Source organism: Medicago sativa, chromosome 7 (genome assembly GCF_051527215.1).
Source record: "Medicago sativa cultivar Bolivia chromosome 7, Bolivia_mono, whole genome shotgun sequence".
Lineage (NCBI taxonomy): Eukaryota > Viridiplantae > Streptophyta > Magnoliopsida > Fabales > Fabaceae > Medicago > Medicago sativa.
Window position 1 is genome coordinate 11,033,725 of NC_140755.1, and position 19,832 is coordinate 11,053,556.

General features: G+C 33.0%; 2 protein-coding genes and 1 pseudogene across 2 annotated transcripts; 2 read left to right on the forward strand and 1 right to left on the reverse strand.

The window, feature by feature from the left end:
* Positions 1–4,647: 4,647 nt before the first annotated feature.
* On the reverse strand, positions 4,648–6,299 carry LOC146904200 (uncharacterized). The gene is made up of 2 exons (XM_085728245.1): positions 6,266–6,299; positions 4,648–5,060 (listed from the first exon to the last, which is right to left on the reverse strand). The coding sequence occupies exons 1-2, from the start codon at positions 6,297–6,299 to the stop codon at positions 4,648–4,650; spliced, it is 447 nt and encodes a 148-aa protein (XP_085584371.1).
* Positions 5,362–12,937, forward strand: LOC146904201 (hyperosmolality-gated Ca2+ permeable channel 2.3-like). Its single transcript, XM_085727322.1, has 11 exons — positions 5,362–5,479; positions 6,368–6,710; positions 7,093–7,242; positions 7,542–7,605; positions 7,717–7,926; positions 8,147–8,335; positions 8,642–8,940; positions 10,529–10,805; positions 10,940–11,215; positions 11,307–11,540; positions 12,557–12,937. Exons 2-11 carry the CDS (start codon positions 6,430–6,432, stop codon positions 12,758–12,760), a joined length of 2,184 nt encoding a protein of 727 aa, XP_085583448.1. The 5' UTR covers positions 5,362–5,479; positions 6,368–6,429; the 3' UTR covers positions 12,761–12,937.
* Positions 12,938–17,331: 4,394 nt separating this feature from the next.
* Positions 17,332–19,299, forward strand: LOC146904202 (uncharacterized; annotated as a pseudogene).
* The last annotated feature ends 533 nt before the right edge of the window (positions 19,300–19,832 follow it).

A 19,832-nucleotide genomic window follows, 5' to 3' on the forward strand; every position in this document is an offset into this window, starting at 1 on the left:
TTTCAACTTTTACTCTATTTAATGTATGGTTTCAAGTTGTTTAACTACACATATAAGAAATTAAACAACTCAGCCGTAAAGCACTAAAACTTTTTACTCTATTTAATGAAATTGAACAAAATTTTTTTGAAAGTGATTACAATGGCGATAAAAATTTAAAGGTTTAGGTGTACTTTAAAACTATTAAGGAAGTAAAGGTTTAGGAGTACCCTGGTACTGTTAAGGATGTAGAAGCGAGTCAGATTCAACTAACTTCATCTAAAGTCAATTAGGACAGTTTTCCATCTGTTAGCAGTAGATGTAACTGTTATTAGTTAGTAGTTAGTTAGCTAGCTATTGTGATTTGTGAGCCGCGTATATAGCTCAAACACTTGTATTTTTTCAGCAGTCTATGCAATATGAGATTTCTCTCAATTCTCTATACTTAAAACACAACTAATAAAAATTGCATTGCAATGACATTTAACCGTGATATCAATAATTGCTCTGTGATCGCAACCACAAACAGTTTATTTCTTACTACCATCTTAAAAAATTGGCTGCATTTATTAGCATTATCAATGATCAAAAAGTAATTGAAACCGTAACTGTAAGTCTATAACCACAATTTAGAACTTAAAAGTGAATCAAAGTCTTTCAACAGCAAAAAGTGAACAAAGAAATAAACCCACAATTATTTTCAACACAAAACCCACAATTAAGCACAAAGCTCACAATTATTTTCAACACCAAACGTGAATCAAAGTCTAGGTAGTTTTTTTTTTTTTGAAACAACATATATATTATAACACCACACGCACCAGAAGTGCAAAAAGCTACAGCGACAACAGCAGAAAGCCTATTGTTCGACAGAAACCAGAAGAAATACAAAACAAGCACAGCCCAAAAAAGGTACAGGGAAAGGTATAAATGCCAAAAAGAACACACAAAACAAATACATAATCTGTGGCCTAAACAATAAAAAACCAGTAGCATAAAACCGAGCCACTCAAGCCTCTGTAGCAGGTCCAAAAATGCCAGCACCTTTCATTTCTATTAGGTAGTTAAGCACATTAAATACCCTAATAAGTAAAACAAAATAAATCCTAAAATTGAACAAAGAATCATGTACAAGTTTATGGTAACATGCTTGATTTGTTGAAGAAAACACTGAGAAATTAAAAAAAAACTACAGAGAATCCTCAGATCTGAAGAGAAGAGAAGAGAAGCTAACCTTGGTGAGCTTGAGAAATTGATTGACGAGCTTGAGAAGATTTTGGAAGAAATCAATTGAAGAGCAGGACACAAGAAGTTGATTGAATAGCAGCACACAGAGAAATTGGTTTAAAATTGGTTTTAGGGTTATGAGAGAGGGAGATGAAAGTTTAGGGTAATGAGAACAGAACACGCGAGGGAAATTTTGAGATAAGCGGGAGATGAAACTTTCCCAATTAAAACCCTCAAAAATATTAGCCGTCCGAAATCCGTCTCAATATTTCACACGGTTTTGGGACGAAATTGTTTTTTTAAAGAAATCCGTCCGAAATTCGTGGGAAAAAACCCTGTTTGAACATGTCATGGAATTTTCACACGATTTTGGGATGGATTTGGGACGGAAATTTCGCTCCGTTAAAACCGTCTCAAATCCGTCCGAAAAATTCAGACAAAATTGTATCCGTCCGAAAATTCCGTCCGAAAACGCTGTTTTTTTAGTAGTGTATGTATGTATAGTTAAGTATTTGGTGTAATTCAAAGTTGTAATATGTGTGGAGTAAAAGGTGTATGATGTAAACCTCATTGGAATAGACTTTCAGGAAAGCAGGAATTTTCAAATATGACACCTTTATATTTAACCAAAATTAATAAGATCTTTTTATCAAGTAAAATTTTAAAATATAAATAAAAATTGGGGACCTTATTTAACATCAACCTTTTATTTTATTTTTATGATATACTTTATATAATATAGAATATATTATACAGTTCATAAGATCTGTGCGGCGCACGGGTCGGCGATCTAGTTTTGATTTCGAAAACTCAAACGTTTCTAACGTGGTTTTGTTTATTGTGCTAGCTTTCACGGTTGTACGAGAAAAATACTCGAGCGTGGCAATGTACATAAACTCTTTCATATTCCAATACAAACTGCATTCAATGTTTGGATGCACATTTTTTTAGAGGGACTTAGATGCACCTTGATCACCTGTTATAGGGTTTTTCTATCATGTGCAAATAAATTTGCATATGTTAAGAAGTTTAAAATAAATATTTTGTATTGGAATTTATACATTAATATTAAATATAATTCCCTCAAAAAATTAATATTAAATATATAAAACTTTTGAATAAATAATTTTTGTTTTTCAAGAAAAAGTTACTACTACATACATTGTACATATTAGAGTTAAACAAACTTTTTTTTTTTATGGTGCTGGGGTTCGAACCCCAGACCTTACATATATTATGAATTGTTCTTACTAAGCTCGCGAGGACAAACCTTTTCTTTAATATGCAATTGGGTTAATTAAGTTTTTAGTCCCTACAAAATAAAATCACACTTTTTAGTCTATGTGACATTTTTCTTAAGCATTTTAGGGATCAAAAATGTTGATGGAAATATTTGACAAGGACTAAAAATGCAGATGGAAAAAATTTATAGGGACTAAAAATGCTGATGAAATTTTTTTATAGGAACTAAAAAGTGTGATTTTATTTTGTAGGGATTAAAAACAAAATTATCAATATTTACAGGGATCATTTACTTAATTAACCATGTGCAATTTGATCCCTTTTTTTAATTTTTAATTCAAAAATTTTTATTTATTGAAAGATTTGCAATTTTTTAAAGGGTTAATTATGTTTCTAGTCCCTATAAAATAGCGACCTTGTAAGTTTAGTCCCTACTTAATTTTAATAGCATTTTTAGTCCCTATAAAAAAAAATTTACTTATAATTTTAGTCCCTGCTAAAACAAAGTTTGATTAATTATCCTTAAACTCTTAAATTTTTGAACGATTTTTTTGAGACAAGATTAGAACACTATGAAAGGTTCGTTTACTAAAATTTAGAAATTTCTGACATGAAATGAATTAAATATGAATTTTTGAAAACGACAAAAGTTAAAGATAAAAAGTAATAAAATCTGGATGTAGAAATCAAATTTTGCAATAATTTTTTGCGGACGAACTTTTAGTAATGTTCTAAACATGTCTGCAAAAAAATTGTTCAAAAATTTAAGAGTTTAAGCATAAATTAAACAAATTTGAATTGAGTAGGGACTAATACTCAGTGCAGAAAAACAAAATTAGGGACTAAAAATGCTATTAAAATTAAGTAGGGACTAAACTTACAAAGTCGCTATTTTATAGGAACTAGAAACATAATTAACCCTTTTTTAAATTCTCAATAGACTAATCCCTCCGGGCTCCGTCCATTTCGTAATGACTTAATGACATGTAACGATTCCTAGCATTGATAGCGCACCACTCTATAACAACCTACGATCAATTGACTAACGAATCCATACATATGCCTATAAAAAGACAATCTCCATCACAAACACAAGGTAACAATAACTAGACATGGCAACAAAATCCGTTAGCCACTCGAACCAAACCCAATTCGACAAATTTTTCCGTTTTGACTGTGTTTGGAGATGGGTTTGGGTTTTCCCCGATTTCAAAACACGGGTATGAGACAGGTAACGAGTATATATGTACCCACCCCGAACTCATACTCAAACCCGTCCCGAATGCAGAAAATTACTCTATGTTGATATGTCATATTATTTTGTTTGATAATTGTCGTGTTATAAAAACTACCATTGATATTTAAAGGAGAAACTAAATCAATCGGTCTAACAAATGTTAAAGTGAACATATTTCTGGATAATGCAATACAACATTTCTCTAGGGGTTGTAAAAAAACTTCTATTATTTATTAAGAAAAATTATTAAGTGTGAGGATGACGATGGGGCGGAGATACCCGAACCCTTCGTGGAGTATGGGTAGGGTAACATGTAAGTATATGAAAATTAGGTATGAGGATGAGGAATGTGAAATTCATCCCCACCACGCCTTATTGCCATGCCTAGTAACAACTTCTATTTTTTTAATACCTCTCACTCTAATTTAAGTTCCAAAATGCATGGAAATATCTCAACTCGTGTGGATTGGTGCTTGACACAAGCGAACACCGTGATAAGATGCACACTCACACACACATATAGCTGTACCATAAATTTTAAAAAATAATTGTATAGAATACATTAATTAACTCATATGATAGAGATTTTTATAGTGTAATATCTTTCTGCTACAATTTTTTTTTCAAGGAAAATTTTGAATGAAAAATCTGTTTGAATAGTTTATCTTAAAATTTAATTATAAGTATTTCATCATTTTGTTATAATTTTTTTAGATACTAAAATTTTGAAAAAATCTCCATAAAAAAAACTATTTCAAATAACACTTTTCATAAAAATCATTTTTGAAAGACGTCACTTTGAAAAAATATGTAATTTTTACCATGTAAAATCTCTAACAATGAATATTTGAATTAGTGAATGCCAAAATCTCATTTTTAACTTATGATAAATGAGTTTTTTTTTTTGTAGTGTTACAAAGTAACGAGACAAAAAGAAAAAGAAAAAAGAGGGAGAGAAAAAATTAAGTTCCAAGCTTATCTCTCAGAATGAGAGATTCCATGCCTGGCGGAGGGCAGTTCCAGCGAGTAGAGCACCTTGCATGTGATCCTTCTTTAGCCATAAAATCTGCACACGTATTTTGTTCCCTAAGAACATGCACCAATGTAGAATTACCATTTCCATTTAAGGCATCTCTAATATGAACGATGTCAATAGCATAAATGTGCAAGGTATGATCACGACCATCAGTAAGCAGGTCAACTGCTTCCAAACAATCACTCTCACAAATAATGTTGGCATAGCCTTTTAGACTACAAAAATCAAGACCTATCTGGATAGCACGTAACTCAGCTAATAATGCATCACCTCCAGCTTCATAGTGAGAAAAACCAGCTATCCAATCTCCATCATGGTTGCGAACAACACCACCAGCACCTAAACAATCAAAATCTTCTAGAAAGCTCCCATCAATATTGAGTTTATGTGTACCTTCCGGAGGGGGGATCCAATGAGCCAAGAGGCGTGATGAGTGTGGGTCCAAACCAAGATTGAGATAGTAAGAAATGCATTCATTATGATAAATGAGTTTGAAATAACTTCTACTATTTTTGAGTAAATTTTTAAAAAAATCCATTTTTATAAATACAAATAAAAAATTTATTTTTTTTTAATCTAAAACAAACGGACCCAATACATACGAGGGTTGTACTTTTTATTCACTAAGCTACTTTAAAAATAAATAACTAAATAACATGAGTTAAGCTAACTCCTTCATACATTCTCCTTCAAAAAAAAGAAAACTCCTCCTTCATTCTATTTGTTGTATCATTCAATTTTTTCATCAGCGATACCAGGTTCAAAACTAATCTCTATCGTTTTTTCTCCTTATTTTAATTTTAACTATTAATGAATTAATTAATTCTACCAATCCAATCCAATCATGCTAACATAAATTTGTTGTGAAACAATGTAGTCTTGCATGCAAAATTTAAAACTTCATCTCATTTTTTAAATGATTTGTTTTTTGAATGTACGTGGATACGTTGTATGGTCTATCACTGTATTTGATCAAAGAAATTGAAATCTGAAACTGCAATCTTGTTACAACAAAATTGTTGTTATTAGTGGATAATAATGCTGAATTGTAATAATAAGAATTGCCTAAGCTTTTTTTTACAATAATAATAAGAAGAAGAATTTAACGAGTATATTTTGTTCGTATACAATTATTTTACATATGTATCAAATGATGTCCACATTGAAAACACATAATGCTGAATTGTTCCAATAAATAAATAAATAATAATGATGAATGAGTTAATTACAATGATTTATTATTTGCCTAAGCTTTTTTGTTTTGAGATTTTTCAACTCAAGAATTGAAGGCTTGTGGAGAATACTATACTAGTACTAGTAAAAACAACTTATAACTAGCAATTGATGCTACATTGTTGTATTTCTTGTAAGCCTTGTTGTGGTTTAGGGTTCAGAGTAGTTCCTTGTTACATGTAAAATTGTAAATGATTCTTTGCCTAAGTGTTCAAATTTTCTTGCCAAGATTTAGCACCAAGTACCTACATTTCAGATTGAAGGCATGTTTAGTGTTGGACACCGACACATGCGGTTACATTTAGTTATACCATTTTTTAAATTATTATCGGTGTCAACGTGCATGTTCAATATTATTGGTATATTAGTACTTCATATTCAACTACTGATAGTTATGTTTTATTTGATTTCAGGATTATAATTGTGTTATCAGGCATACCAAGTTGTTTTGCTGGTTTTGTACCAAATTTATACAATGATTTTTTCTGCTCTTCTAACTTCAGTTGCAATTAACCTTGGCTTTTGTTCTCTATTTTTCACCCTGTACTCTATACTGAGGAAGCAACCTGGTAATATTGTTGTCTATGCGCCACGCTTAGTTTCCGAAGGGAAACTCCAAGAGGGCAATCAAGATAACTTGGAACGTTTGTTACCTACTTCTGGTTGGGTGAGAAGAGCATGGGAGCCTTCTGATGATGAATTTATATCAACTGCAGGCTTAGATGCTTTCGTCTTCATCCGTATATTTGTCTTTAGGTGATTTCGATTATTCAATTGATTATAGGCTTAATCAAGTATCCTGTCTTTTCTTACTAAGTGGATGTTAAATAGCGGCTATAGTTGTGCTATAGCTTAATGACATTTGAACAAATTGCTATCGTTCAACAATACTCTATGTAGCCAATACAAAGTATTCTCAAATAGTGGTGCTAACACTATTGTGTAGAGGTGCTTGAATAAACCGCTATTTCCTGCGTTTTACAATTGACAACATTGTACCAAACGTATCCTCTTGTTGATAGATATTCCTGCATTGCATGTATCAAGCATCTATATATGTTTGCGTGTCTTTGTGTGTGCGCGCGTGTCTGTGAGCGCGTGTACCTGATACTTTCCCTTCTATTATGGTATTGTGCAGTTTAAAAGTATTTGCCTTTGCTGAAATTGTTGGGACAATCTTTCTTCTTCCGGTTAATTATATGGGGACTCAGATTCGTGATGATTCTGAGTCTCAGAAAATGTCATTGGATTCCTTCAGTATTTCGAACGTTAACAATGGTTCACACAGGTGAGTCCCACTTGAATGGAACATGAAGTTCTGGCATGATTATCAAGAATGGTTTTTTACCATTGTCATGCATTTGTATTGTGAAATACTAGTTTTTTACTACTTAACTTGTTCCCCAAATTATGCAAGTCCATCCTTACACATGACAACATTTTAGTGTTTGAAGTTGTATTTGCTTTGCATAACTTGTGTGAGTGAAATATTTGTAATAAGTGTTATTGAAATTTGATTTGATTTACTTAATTTTTATCTAAGTTATAACATGGGAACTCTGATCGCTAGATTTGGCCTTTATCAAGGTTATGGATTCATTTCTGCGCCGTCTATGTTTTCACTGCAGTTGTCTGCATTCTTCTATATTATGCAAGTTATTGCTGCTCAATTTTTCATCGTACATGCTTTAAAATTTTATGGTTTATGTGAATCTGTATGCTAGTGAACGAGTTTCATGGTTGCTGTTAATGTCATATGTAGGAGTACGAGTACATTGCATCAAAAAGAATTGCTTGCTTCTATTCTTCGAAGCCGGAGCCTCGTCAGTTTAGTATATTAGTACGAGGTATTCCTGTTCCTCCTGGATGCACATGTAGTGAAGCTGTCGAACAATTTTTTATGGAGTATCACCCTTCTTCTTATCATTCACATTCAGTTGTCCGTCGAAGCAGCAAACTTCAAATTCTAGTTGTAAGCATTTTTCTTAGTGATTCAATCTTTTCCCCTGACACTTGCTTGATGTTTCATTGCTTGTTACTCAATTTAGTGCCTCAAATTCTTAATCAAGAAAGTGAATATCTTTGTGAAGCTTCGAACGTTTTAGAAATATAAAGTTGAACCATAAATTCTTCCTTTCAATATATCCTACACTACGTTGTATTTTTGACAATAAAATTTTTATTCATTGTAGACTGATACAGATAGACTTTACAAAAGGCTTACGCAACTGAAACATAGCGATAACTCTCCTCAAAGGCATAGGCGTGATGGATTTTTAGGACTTTTTGGGCATAAAGTTGATTTGTTAGATCATTATGAAAAGAAATTGGGAGACATTGCAGATAATGTGAGAATAGAACAGTCTGCATTGGCAGGAAAGGTAACCTTCATGATTTGAGCGACAATTAATTGTGTTTCCTGTAATGCAGTTTAACATCTGGTCTAGTTTGCACCCTCAAACAAGTAAAATCAAATCACAATAATTGGATAATCATTTTCATTGAATCATTACTTTAATCCATATCATCTTTTTCACATTCTCAAGATGTAACTTGCGCTCTAAGTCATCTCTGGCATATCTTCTAAACTCCTTATTCCTTCTCATTTTTGTCTTGCTCTAATAATGTATCGTACATTAGATATGATTTTGTATGGTTGAGTTTAGTAACGTCTTTAATTTTAAAAGGAAGTTCCAGCGGCCTTTGTCTCATTTAAGTCACGATTCGGTGCTGCAATAGCTTTGAACTCGCAAGCAGGTGTCAATCCCACACACTGGATCACCGAACAAGCACCAGAGCCTCATGATGTTTATTGGCCTTTCTTTTCTGTCACTTTCATTCGAAGATGGATCAGCAGGCTGGCGGTTTTTGTTGCTTGCATTGCTCTTACAATTCTATTTTTAATCCCAGTTGCAGTTGTTCAAGGCCTTACCCATCTCGATCAATTGGAAACCATGTTCCCACCTCTGAGAAGCATACTGAGATTGTAAGTTGGAAATATTAATGTTAAAGTTTGACTTCCTATACTTAGATTTTGCCATAGGAGTCTGATTGATATGTAGATTTTAGTAATTATACACTGAATCTGTAAACATGCTTTTTATAGTCATACATAATGTTACTTAAACGGTTATGTAAAATATATTTACACTTGTCTCAAATACCATCTTAAAATCCATGTAACCCAATTAAACCCCACCAAAAAGGCTTGCAGGGTGATGATTGACAAAGCCTTAGCCTTAAAGGGAAGACTTTGGCCATGACTTTGGCCATTACATAATGTTACTTAAACGGTTATGTAAAATATATTTACACTTGTCTCAAATACCATCTTAAAATCCATGTAACCCAATTAAACCCCACCAAAATGGCTTGCAGGGTGATGATTGACAAAGCCTTAGCCTTAAAGGGAAGACTTTGGCCATATTTGATTGTATTTGATTGTATATTACATAATGTTACTTAAACGGTTATGTAAAATATATTTACACTTGTCTCAAATACCATCTTAAAATCCATGTAACCCAATTAAACCCCACCAAAATGGCTTGCAGGGTGATGATTGACAAAGCCTTAGCCTTAAAGGGAAGACTTTGGCCATATTTGATTGTATTTGATTGTATTGTTGAAATTTGGGCCTAACTCATCCTTACAAAGCCAAATTGTAAGGTGTGGAGTTCCTCCTCTTTATAAACCCTTATCAAGAGTCCTATCTATACGATGTGGGACTAAATCCACCCTCTCAAAGCCATACACAAGGCAAGCCAACACGAGACAACTCAAATGTCGCAATTAGGCGACCAGGGACTGACCGCAGTAAAGGAGGAATTTCAAACATTTATTGTTGATGTAGAATCTCAACGCACCTCTCAAATCAAAGAATGGACATTTGAAGTGTGGAAAAATGTGATTGCAATAATATGGATCTCAATAATTTCCTACTTAAAAGATTAATGGAAAGCTGTAAAAACAAGCAACAACTCTGTAAAAACAAGCTGTAAAGATTATGAGATCCCACATTTACTAGAGATAAAGCCAAATTAGTCCTTATAAGGCTTGGAATTTCTCACCTTACAAGCCGATTTTTTTAGGTTTGAGTTAGGTCCAACCTAGATTATAAGAGAAGTTGTCTAATCCTCAACCCTCTTTGTGATTTTCCTCTTTTATGTATAACCCACTTGGGTTGGCCTGGTGGTGTTGGCTTGGGACCTTGGAGTGTGCTTCTCTCTAGGTCTGAGGTTCGATTCTACCCTTTGCCGTTTTCAGTTGGCTAGTTTGGCTTCTTAAAATAAAACTGATTGTATGTAGTTGTATGTAGTAAATAAGTGAAAGGAAACCCGTTTCTTTCAATTTTGTGCTCGCTTTTTCTAATTTTCTTTTGCTTATGCGGTTCTTATTAGGCAGAACAGAATAGAATTTATGGTTAAAATCTCACCTGAAAATAAATGCTTTTCTTTTCCTAAAAAGTTGACTTGTTGAGTTTGTTCCTGCAACTATAGCGTCTTAAATTCATAACTCTGGCATCTTTCCATGGATTTGCAAAGTAAGTAAAGCTTTCCAATATTTATTTGCAGGAAACTTGTGAGCCAAGTTATAACAGGATACCTTCCCATTCAGATTCTACAGTTGTTTCTGTCTTTTGTGCCAGCTATTATGATTTTTCTTTCATCGTTGCAAGGATATATTTCATGGAGTCAGATACAAAAAAGTGCATGCACTAAAGTATTATGGTTTACCATCTGGAACATTTTCTTTGCAAACGTACTATCAGGGTCAGCTCTCTACCGATTGAACTACTTTCTTGAGCCGAAAGAGTTTCCTAGAGTACTAGCTGAAGCTGTACCAGCACAGGTGAGAATAATTACTAGTTTTGTTACACAAATTCAAGCAATATTTTCTATAGGCAATACACAATTTATTCCGTACTCTCAGTGTATATTGATTGTGGCATACACAGTTCATAGTCTTATAAATATTTGGTGCAGGCATCATTCTTTATGGCGTATATTGTGGCATTCGGATGGACTAATATAGCATCAGAACTTTTTCAATTGATTCCACTTTTTTACAATTATGTAAATAGATTTTTTGGTGGAGACTTTAGTGACGATTTTGAAGCACCATCAATTCCTTACCACAGCGAAATTCCCAGGATTCTTTTCTTTGGTCTTCTTGGTGTGACATACTTTATCCTTGCTCCTCTCATACTGCCATTTATCTTGGTCTACTTTTGCTTGGGATACATCATTTACCGCAACCAGGTTTCACACTTCTTTGATATGATTCTAGAGGCAAACTATGGTCAGTTCATACTAAAAGTCTAACGATACCTTAAATTTCTTTTATTGACAGCTATTATATGTTTATGTGCAAAAATTCGAGACTGGAGGAGAATTTTGGCCTATAGTACACAATTGCACAATTTTTTCATTGGTACTAATGCACATTATAGTAATTGGGATATTTGGGTTGAAGGAGCTTCCAATAGCATCCGGATTCACTCTTCCTCTTCCTATTGTCACACTTCTTTTCAATGAGTACTGCCAGAAGCGTTTCATTCCTATATTCAAGGCTTATCCTGCTGAAGTACGTTGGTTGGGAATTAATGCTAATTTATCTTCTTTTCTTAATAACGATTCTTGTTTGCTCGTGACGTTGTGACTATTGGTAACAATTTTTACATGCAAAGCTTATAAAAACAATTGCATGCAAACTTTGTTTTTCCCATTCTTGATAAATATTTAACTTTTCATTGTTGATTGATTGCCACGGATTACGATGCAATGTAGTTAGTATCAGAAGGTTACTTATTAGTTCTTCACTTGGTTCTTCTGGTCTGCCAACAAAATACTTGCTAGTGTTAGCAGCCAACACTCGGTGGGTGGATTTAGTCTCACATCGGATAGATAGGATTCTTGAGAAGAGTTTATATAGAGGAGGCACTCCTCACTTTACAAGCCGGTTTTGTAAGGATGAGTTAGTCCCCGATTTTCATGACAGCTAATTATAGTTTGGAATTTAAGTGTGAGTATTTAGTCTCACATTGATTAAGACGATATTTGACGATATTTGAAATGTCTTAAGGTTGAATGGAAATGTGGTGTCTATATCTCGTACTGGTCCATATATTTAGCCCATTGTTGCCTCCAGTGCTCCAAAACTTCCCAACAAGAGGTATTAAAGTCATGGTTACACCTAATTATTGAATTATTTGAATCCTCGAGTTAGGTCTAAGTTGGTTTCAGATTAAGAGTAAGGTTAAAACATGATAAACTCGATAGCCATGCAAAGAGATCTGGTTGTTGGTTAGCCTAATATGAAGTTTGTTTAACTTTGAAAATTTTCAGCAAGATAATATCCTTGTAGGCAATGATACTTGCGGTTGTAAAGGATGAAGAGTGTGCTCGTCCTATCTAGTGGTGTGGTTTGGCTCATTGAAGTAATTTTGGTGTTCTTTGTGTTCATTTTGTTCAGTATATTGATAAAACCCATGATGATAACATCTTAAGCATTTCTTCTGCTTTGAAGTTGCATATATTGCCGATTTTTGTTTTTACAGTATTGAGTTTTCCCATTTAAATATGAAATTATGTCTCCTGCAGTGTTTGATCAAGAAAGATAGAGCAGATCAAAATGATCCCAACATGTCAGAATTTTATGAAAAGTTGACCAATGCATACAATGATCCAGCTCTAATGCCAATCAAGTATTCCGGACGGTTTAGTAATCACAGATCTCCCCTACTTGGTAGCTCAGAATCCAACACTAATGTCCTTGTAAGGTCATTAGGAGAAATGCTTGTATAAGGAAATTTACCTTAATTTGTATCTTCCTTTCAGTTTTTCGGTAAGTATTTATAATATATGATCTTGTCCCCGTTAATCGAAATTTCTGGATCCATTCCTAGTGCCGCATTATGTTATTTTTTCGTATGTTGTAATAAATTAGAGTTTATGCTTACACAAGGCCTTTGTTTATTCATAGTTTATTTTTTATTAGAGTTTATGGAAGAAGCATAAATAATAATCACATTGGAAGACAAGAGTGTCATCCCAACAAAAATCTCTGATTCACCATGACGTTTATTATTTGATCTTTTCTTCTCCTGATAATTGTTTGAGGAACATCATCATCGGATAATGCTATCACTAGTTGTCCTCGTGAGTTTAGCTCAGTTGGTAGAGACAATGCATAATATATGTAAGGTCCGGGGTTCAAACCTCGGCCACCGCCAAAAATGGTATCACTAGATGATTAAGCCTTCAAATTTTCTTAAATTGACAGAAATTACTTGTTTTAGCATATATATTTCAGTAAATAAATTCAGCTCTATATGTTTCAGTAAATAAATTCAGCTCTATATGTAGGCCATGGCCATGCATACAAATATTTGATGGAACATTGCTGCACAATTGTAGTCTATAATGCATCATGCACTTGAATTAATAAATACTTTTGTAAACATATTTGTACAAAAGATAAAGTTTTAATTTTAGTGAGATATTTTTTGAAAAAATAATTTTGGATAACATTTTTTTTTTTACAATAAAATTTGTATTAGAAGAGACACACCCTCGTGCAAGGTCTTAGAAAACCATCAACATTATTGATGACTTACAATAAAATTTACTTATACCCTATCAATTGCAGAATTTCGAACTTGAACCCAGTCATAGTGAACAAAAGGTTAGAACATGTGTTATATAATGCCTTATAGAGTAGCAGTTTTAAAAGAAAATTGTTACTAGAAGTGCCACAATTAGCACTTCTAGTATGTAGGTATTATCCCCAAGTGAGCAATAGTGAGTAATGTCAATAATTGATTGACAAATCAATGGTTGATATTTATACTCAGGGACGGATCTACGTTAAGCACTATGAGTGCCGAGGCCCTCACTACTTTTTCAAAAAAAAAATCTTTCTAATAATAACACTTATTATATATACTACTCTAGTCATAATTGATAAATAAAGATATGAATAGTAACAGGCCACACTTGATAATCTAAATGATTAAATATGTTTAGTCATTACAAAATTAGTGAGTTTTTAAGTGTAGTTTCTATAAAAATTTAATGGTAGATTTTAATCCTCTATAATACTATTGTAGTTTATAAGGATAGTCCTTATTTTGAAAACTTTTTGCAAAAAAAGTGTATTTATAGTCCTCCAAAATAGTCACTATAAAATTTGAATAAGGACTAAAAGTGGATAATTTTTTTTACATAGACTAAACTTGAAAGCTCATAATTTTGTAGGGAATAAAAACATATTTAACGCTAAACTAAAAGCAAATATCTCAATTCTCAAATTGCAAACCCCATTCGAGATAAAACATGGCAACTACAACTAATGAAATAGTTATTTGTTATGAGTATTTACAAGAATTGGATGTCAAATTGGCAATTACAACTAATGCTTGAGTATGAAAGGTCGTAGAGAACAATTATGATGTATATTTATGCGTTTAAAAATAAAATATTATATATATATATATAAATATTTTCTTTTCTTTTTCTTTTTCTTTTTGCCTCAACAAATTTATATTTTTGTGGCCTACACTACTATAAATTCCTGGGTCCGTCACTGTTTATACACATGCAAAATAAATCATTGATGGTTGTAATACCAACTCTTGATTTTCTCACTTTATTAACTACATACTTTAGAGGAGCCAAATTCCCAATATATAACTCACTTTGATTTGTTTTACTTCTCACTTTGGTAAAAAAAAATATATATGTATTCTTAGATCCACAAATAAAAAAATAATGAATGGAGTAAATTTTTACATTTTCCAAATAAGGTTGCTACTCAAGGCCTATTGTGTTTGTAATAGAAGCTAATACAATCATACCTAATAAAAATGTTTGATGTATAAAGATTTCAATAAAGTTTGTGCTTGGTGTATGTATCTAATAGGTCAATTCTATGACGCACAAGTGAGATAAGTCTCTTTGCATAAAAAAAAAAAAATGAAACAAATTTTGCATCATGCATAACATAGTTTCTATCATTGAATCAATAAATCCCTTCATCAAATTAAATGAAATGATGTGTTTTCGTTTATCCAATGATGAAAAAGACACTTGCTTATATTACAAGACTCTTTTGTTTGTGTACACATTAGACAAAACTTACCTTGTAACCATTTACATTATTTGACAAGAGGAAACGGATTCTTAAATTGGTCTACACAACGTCGCTATCTTTATGCTCTAACAACATCAAATGATAATAATAACATAATTATTGATCAATCAAAAACATTTCAAAAGTTTTATATCTATTAATTTAAACAATGTTGTGGCTATGGACATGAAGATTATGGTGGGGCATTGGATCAATCGTATTTCCTGAGATTTGCCAAAAACGACACGAGCAAAATGATTGTTTATTTATGATTAAATTTAATTAAGTGAGAGTGACATCAACCTCGTTCTCTTGAAAGAGACTTCCACAACTGGATTCTTTACACACTTGCATGAGACAATTGCAGCAGGCGTTTACACATAGTAATTGATCTTGGCCTTTAATCTCAGGTATATCGGGTATACATTTATTCGAAGTTTCTGAAGTTTCAAATAGATCCTTCAAATAAAAGGGTAAAAGAGTATTAAATTAACAACTTAAATGACCTTTTAGAAATTTAAAAAACTTAAAGATTAACTCGATATTTTGTCAAACTTAAAAACCGAAAAATGTATTTGTCCTAAAATTAACTTTAAACAATCTCAACTGTTAATTTGAAATCAGTCGGTTGAAATTAAAAACTGTATGACTTGGTTACGGAACCAAATTTATTTTCTAAATAATTTGTATTCATACAATTCATCTTCTACAAACTTTAACTCTTTATCTATCTTTTATGGAATATATAAAGTAATGCAAAGGAGTTTACCTTTGTTTTGCTTCTTATGAATTTACATTTTTTCCCTCTCATTTTTTTACCATAATTGGGAAGTTGAGATATATATAAGAGAACATCTTTTATAGACAAGCTTTAATAAACTTAACAAAAGGTAATATTATTCAACCACTATAACAATAACCATCAATATTCCAGCAGGGTACATATTATTTTTAATTTTATCTGCTTCTTAGATTTATAGTGTGAAACCATCATTATTCTGAAAACTATAACATTAACTATAAGATCATATATACTTATTTTCTATCACATAAAGTTAAAAGTTGTGGCAATTTCTAATTCAAGCTTAATTAATCAATTACACTATTATATATAAATAAATATCATTTGCCAATTCCAACAAAGTTGCACCAATTCTAAATACCCTAAGAATCTGCCAAATGTTAATTCACCATGAACACTATAAATTATTAAAATAAATATATAAATAAATGATGCCAATCATAGTGAGTGTGTGACCTACTCAAACTTTAAACGTCTATGAAGCTCTAAAATAGTCATAGACACAACACGAATAAACCATCAATTTGGTCCTCAAACTATCATCTTGTCTACAATTTAGTCCCCGAACTGTAGAAATATATTAAATAGTCTCTAAACTATTATTAATCCATCAAGTTAGTCCCTCAAATATCTTAAAAACAAGAGTGAATGTTGGTTCAGGGATTATTTTTATTGATTAATAATAGTAGGGACGGCATTATTAATCAAATTATTGATCCCTAAACTATCACCTTCTCTCCAATTTTGTCCTTGAAATATAGAAATATACTATGCCGTCCCTACTATTATTAATCAATAAAAATAATCCCTGAACCAACATTCACTCTTGTTTTTAAGATATTTGAGGGACTAACTTGATGGATTAATAATAGTTTAGAGACTATTTAATATATTTCTACAGTTCGGGGACTAAATTGTAGACAAGATGATAGTTTGAGGACCAAATTGATGGTTTATTCGTGTTGTGTCTATGACTATTTTAGAGCTTCATAGACGTTTAAAGTTTGAGTAGGTCACACACTCACTATGATTGGCATCATTTATTTATATATTTATTTTAATAATTTATAACATGCCTTTGTTATTTTGGCAGTTTGATCGCGACTACGTCTTGGTTAAAGCGGTTGAACCATGGTCTAGAGGTTTTGTTGCTTCGGCGTCTTGTTCGGTTTTCAAAACGTTGAATATAGCCACAAGTGTTGGTGTTGTATGAGTGTCTAACACCAACACCAATCAGACATTCGGATACACCTTCAATGTAAAATGTCCATGCTAAATGAATGCAGACATGTTTTAAAGGTTCATTCATTGGTCACTAGTCACTACTCCTCCATATAAAAGTCCAAACAACCACAGATAAATTTATACCAACCAAGCTTCAATACTTCAAACAAACATTAAAACAACCTTAACAACAAAACAGTTTACTTATGAAGGAAAATCATGACGAGAAAGAGAGAGGTTTCTGAAGACATTAATCCTTATGAGTCAATCAAGGAATGGAATGAGGTAATGAAGGAACCTAGTTCACTAGAAATAAGAAGCAGAAAGAAATTTGTTGGTGTGACACATAATTCGCGTGCACTGTAGCGAACCGCGAACTGATTCGTACGAACCGGTTCGCGGTACTTTTGAGAACCGGTTCACCTAAATTCGCTTCTGAAAACGTTAAATGTGGGGTACCAAACGTACCACCCACAATACCACGAATTTAGGTAAGAAAATAAAAATTGAACTAATTTACATCAGTATTGGCAAGTGTTACAGCCTACTGGCCCCCACCAACTAACCAAGCCAATGAAATTAAAAGCCTACTGGCCCCACCATTGGCCATGCAATACGTGGTTTTGGATTTCTTAATTTAAAGCAAGTAGTAAGGTTCTATTTATAAGTGCCTCCTTCCTTCAAAGTTACCTGACTGTCCGATGTGGGACTTAAAAAAACTGGAAGCTTATATATTTGATAAACCACATATGTTTCTCACCGTCTGTGTTCACGTCCATTCTAATTAAATCAAAACTACCACGAACCCACAACGTACCGACTATGTATACCCCCCACGTACCGAATTCTTTAAATGTTACGAACCGCGTACCCGAACCCGTACCACGTACCGAAGCGAATTACGAACCGTGTGACTATGTGTGAGACAAAGGCCATCAGGAAGATGGGTAGCTGAGATAAAAGATACCATTCAGAAGATAAGAGTTTGGTTATGAACTTTTGATACAGCTGAAGAAGCTGCAAGAGCCTATGATGAAGCTGCATGTATACTCCGTGGTTCCAACACTAGAACAAATTTCTTACCTTGTTCTAAATCTTCCTCTAGTAATCATGTTCTTTCTTCAAAGATTACCAATCTCCTCTTTCAAAGACTTAAAGAAAGGAATTATCCTTGCGGTTGTGGTCGCGGTTGCGGACCTTTAAATTTCGGTAAAATACAGGAAAATGCGGCTGATGCGGACAAAATTGCCGTTGCAATGCCATTACCGAGACCTCAAAATCCTTTATATTTCAGTAAAATGCAAGAAAGTCTGTCCGATACATTCAAAGCTAAGGCAGTTATGCCGCAGAGACCTCAAAATCCTTTATATTACGACTGGGTTTGCAAACCTTTATATTACGGTAAAATGCAGGAAAATACGGCCGATGCTGTGGAAACTGTGGCTGCGATGCCGAGACCCCAAAATTCTTTATATTGCGGCCACATTCGCAGTTGTGGACCTCAATTTAAAACCATATCTTCACCTTCTTGTTCTTCCAACTCTCTTTTTATCAACCACCAACAAAAGCAACAAGGAAATGTATATGCAAATGAATCAACATATTTCACAAATGAACAATTTATAGATTTCTTTGACGGCCCTGAAGAAGATTGTTGCACAATTAACAGCATTGATTTTAGTAACAATAGTAGTGCACAAATTGACTGCATTACAAGTAGTTTTGAATCATGTTTAACTGAAAAAAATGAATTCATTTGCAAGGAAAATGAAACTGCATCAAGAGATGAAAGCGAGGAAGACATTGAAGAAAACACTGGTTTGAGTTTCCAACAAGATTTTCAATTTCTTGACATTGTTAATGATGCTGCACTGAACTATTATTCTGCTTTTAATATTGATCATGAATATATAGAGAAGCATGCGGAGTTAGAGATCAATGATGATAGTGATGAGTCTTCAATGCTAAGAAATGCTATGAAGAGAATGAAATATGAGAGGAAATTCTCAGCTTCTCTTTATGCTTTCAATGGAATACCTGAGTGCTTGAAGTTGAAACTTGAATCAGAAAACAAAATGGGAAGAGAGTTTTCTAATGAACTAACCAACCTCGAAATGGCTTGTAGCAAAAACAAAATTGATGCTTATAAGAAGGATGAATGATACATGCAACCTGAAAAACTTGTAATAGCGACATAAATTTAGAGACGAAGAAAATGCAACATCAGCCTCTAATTCCATCGCCAAGCATTAGAGACGCCAGATCAAATTTGACGCTAAATTTTATTTTTTCCGTCTCTAGTTTCCGTCGTTATTTCAATTTGTTTTGGTAACACTGGATAAGAAGAGGGTGACAACTCACAAACATCAACTCTTTCAAAAAACTCACAAACATCAATTCGCATGGATTTTTCTTCTCCTTCTATATCATCCAATATTGACGGAGATCTCTCACTGTGGAATTCATTTGATCTTTCTAATATTGGCTTTGTTACCTACGAATTAAAAATTTCATTAAATTAGGATTTTAACTTTATAATGTATGCTAAAACATACTGTGAGTTGTGACAATATATTTTTATCCAATTTTGTTATTCTAGTAATTAAGGTGTAGTTCATGATATTTCCTTAGTTCATTAATGCCGGTTCTTGACCAGGCATGAAACAAAACAGGTACTTGCGGATATCCGCTCAAACCCACCCCGATTTGACGGACTTTCC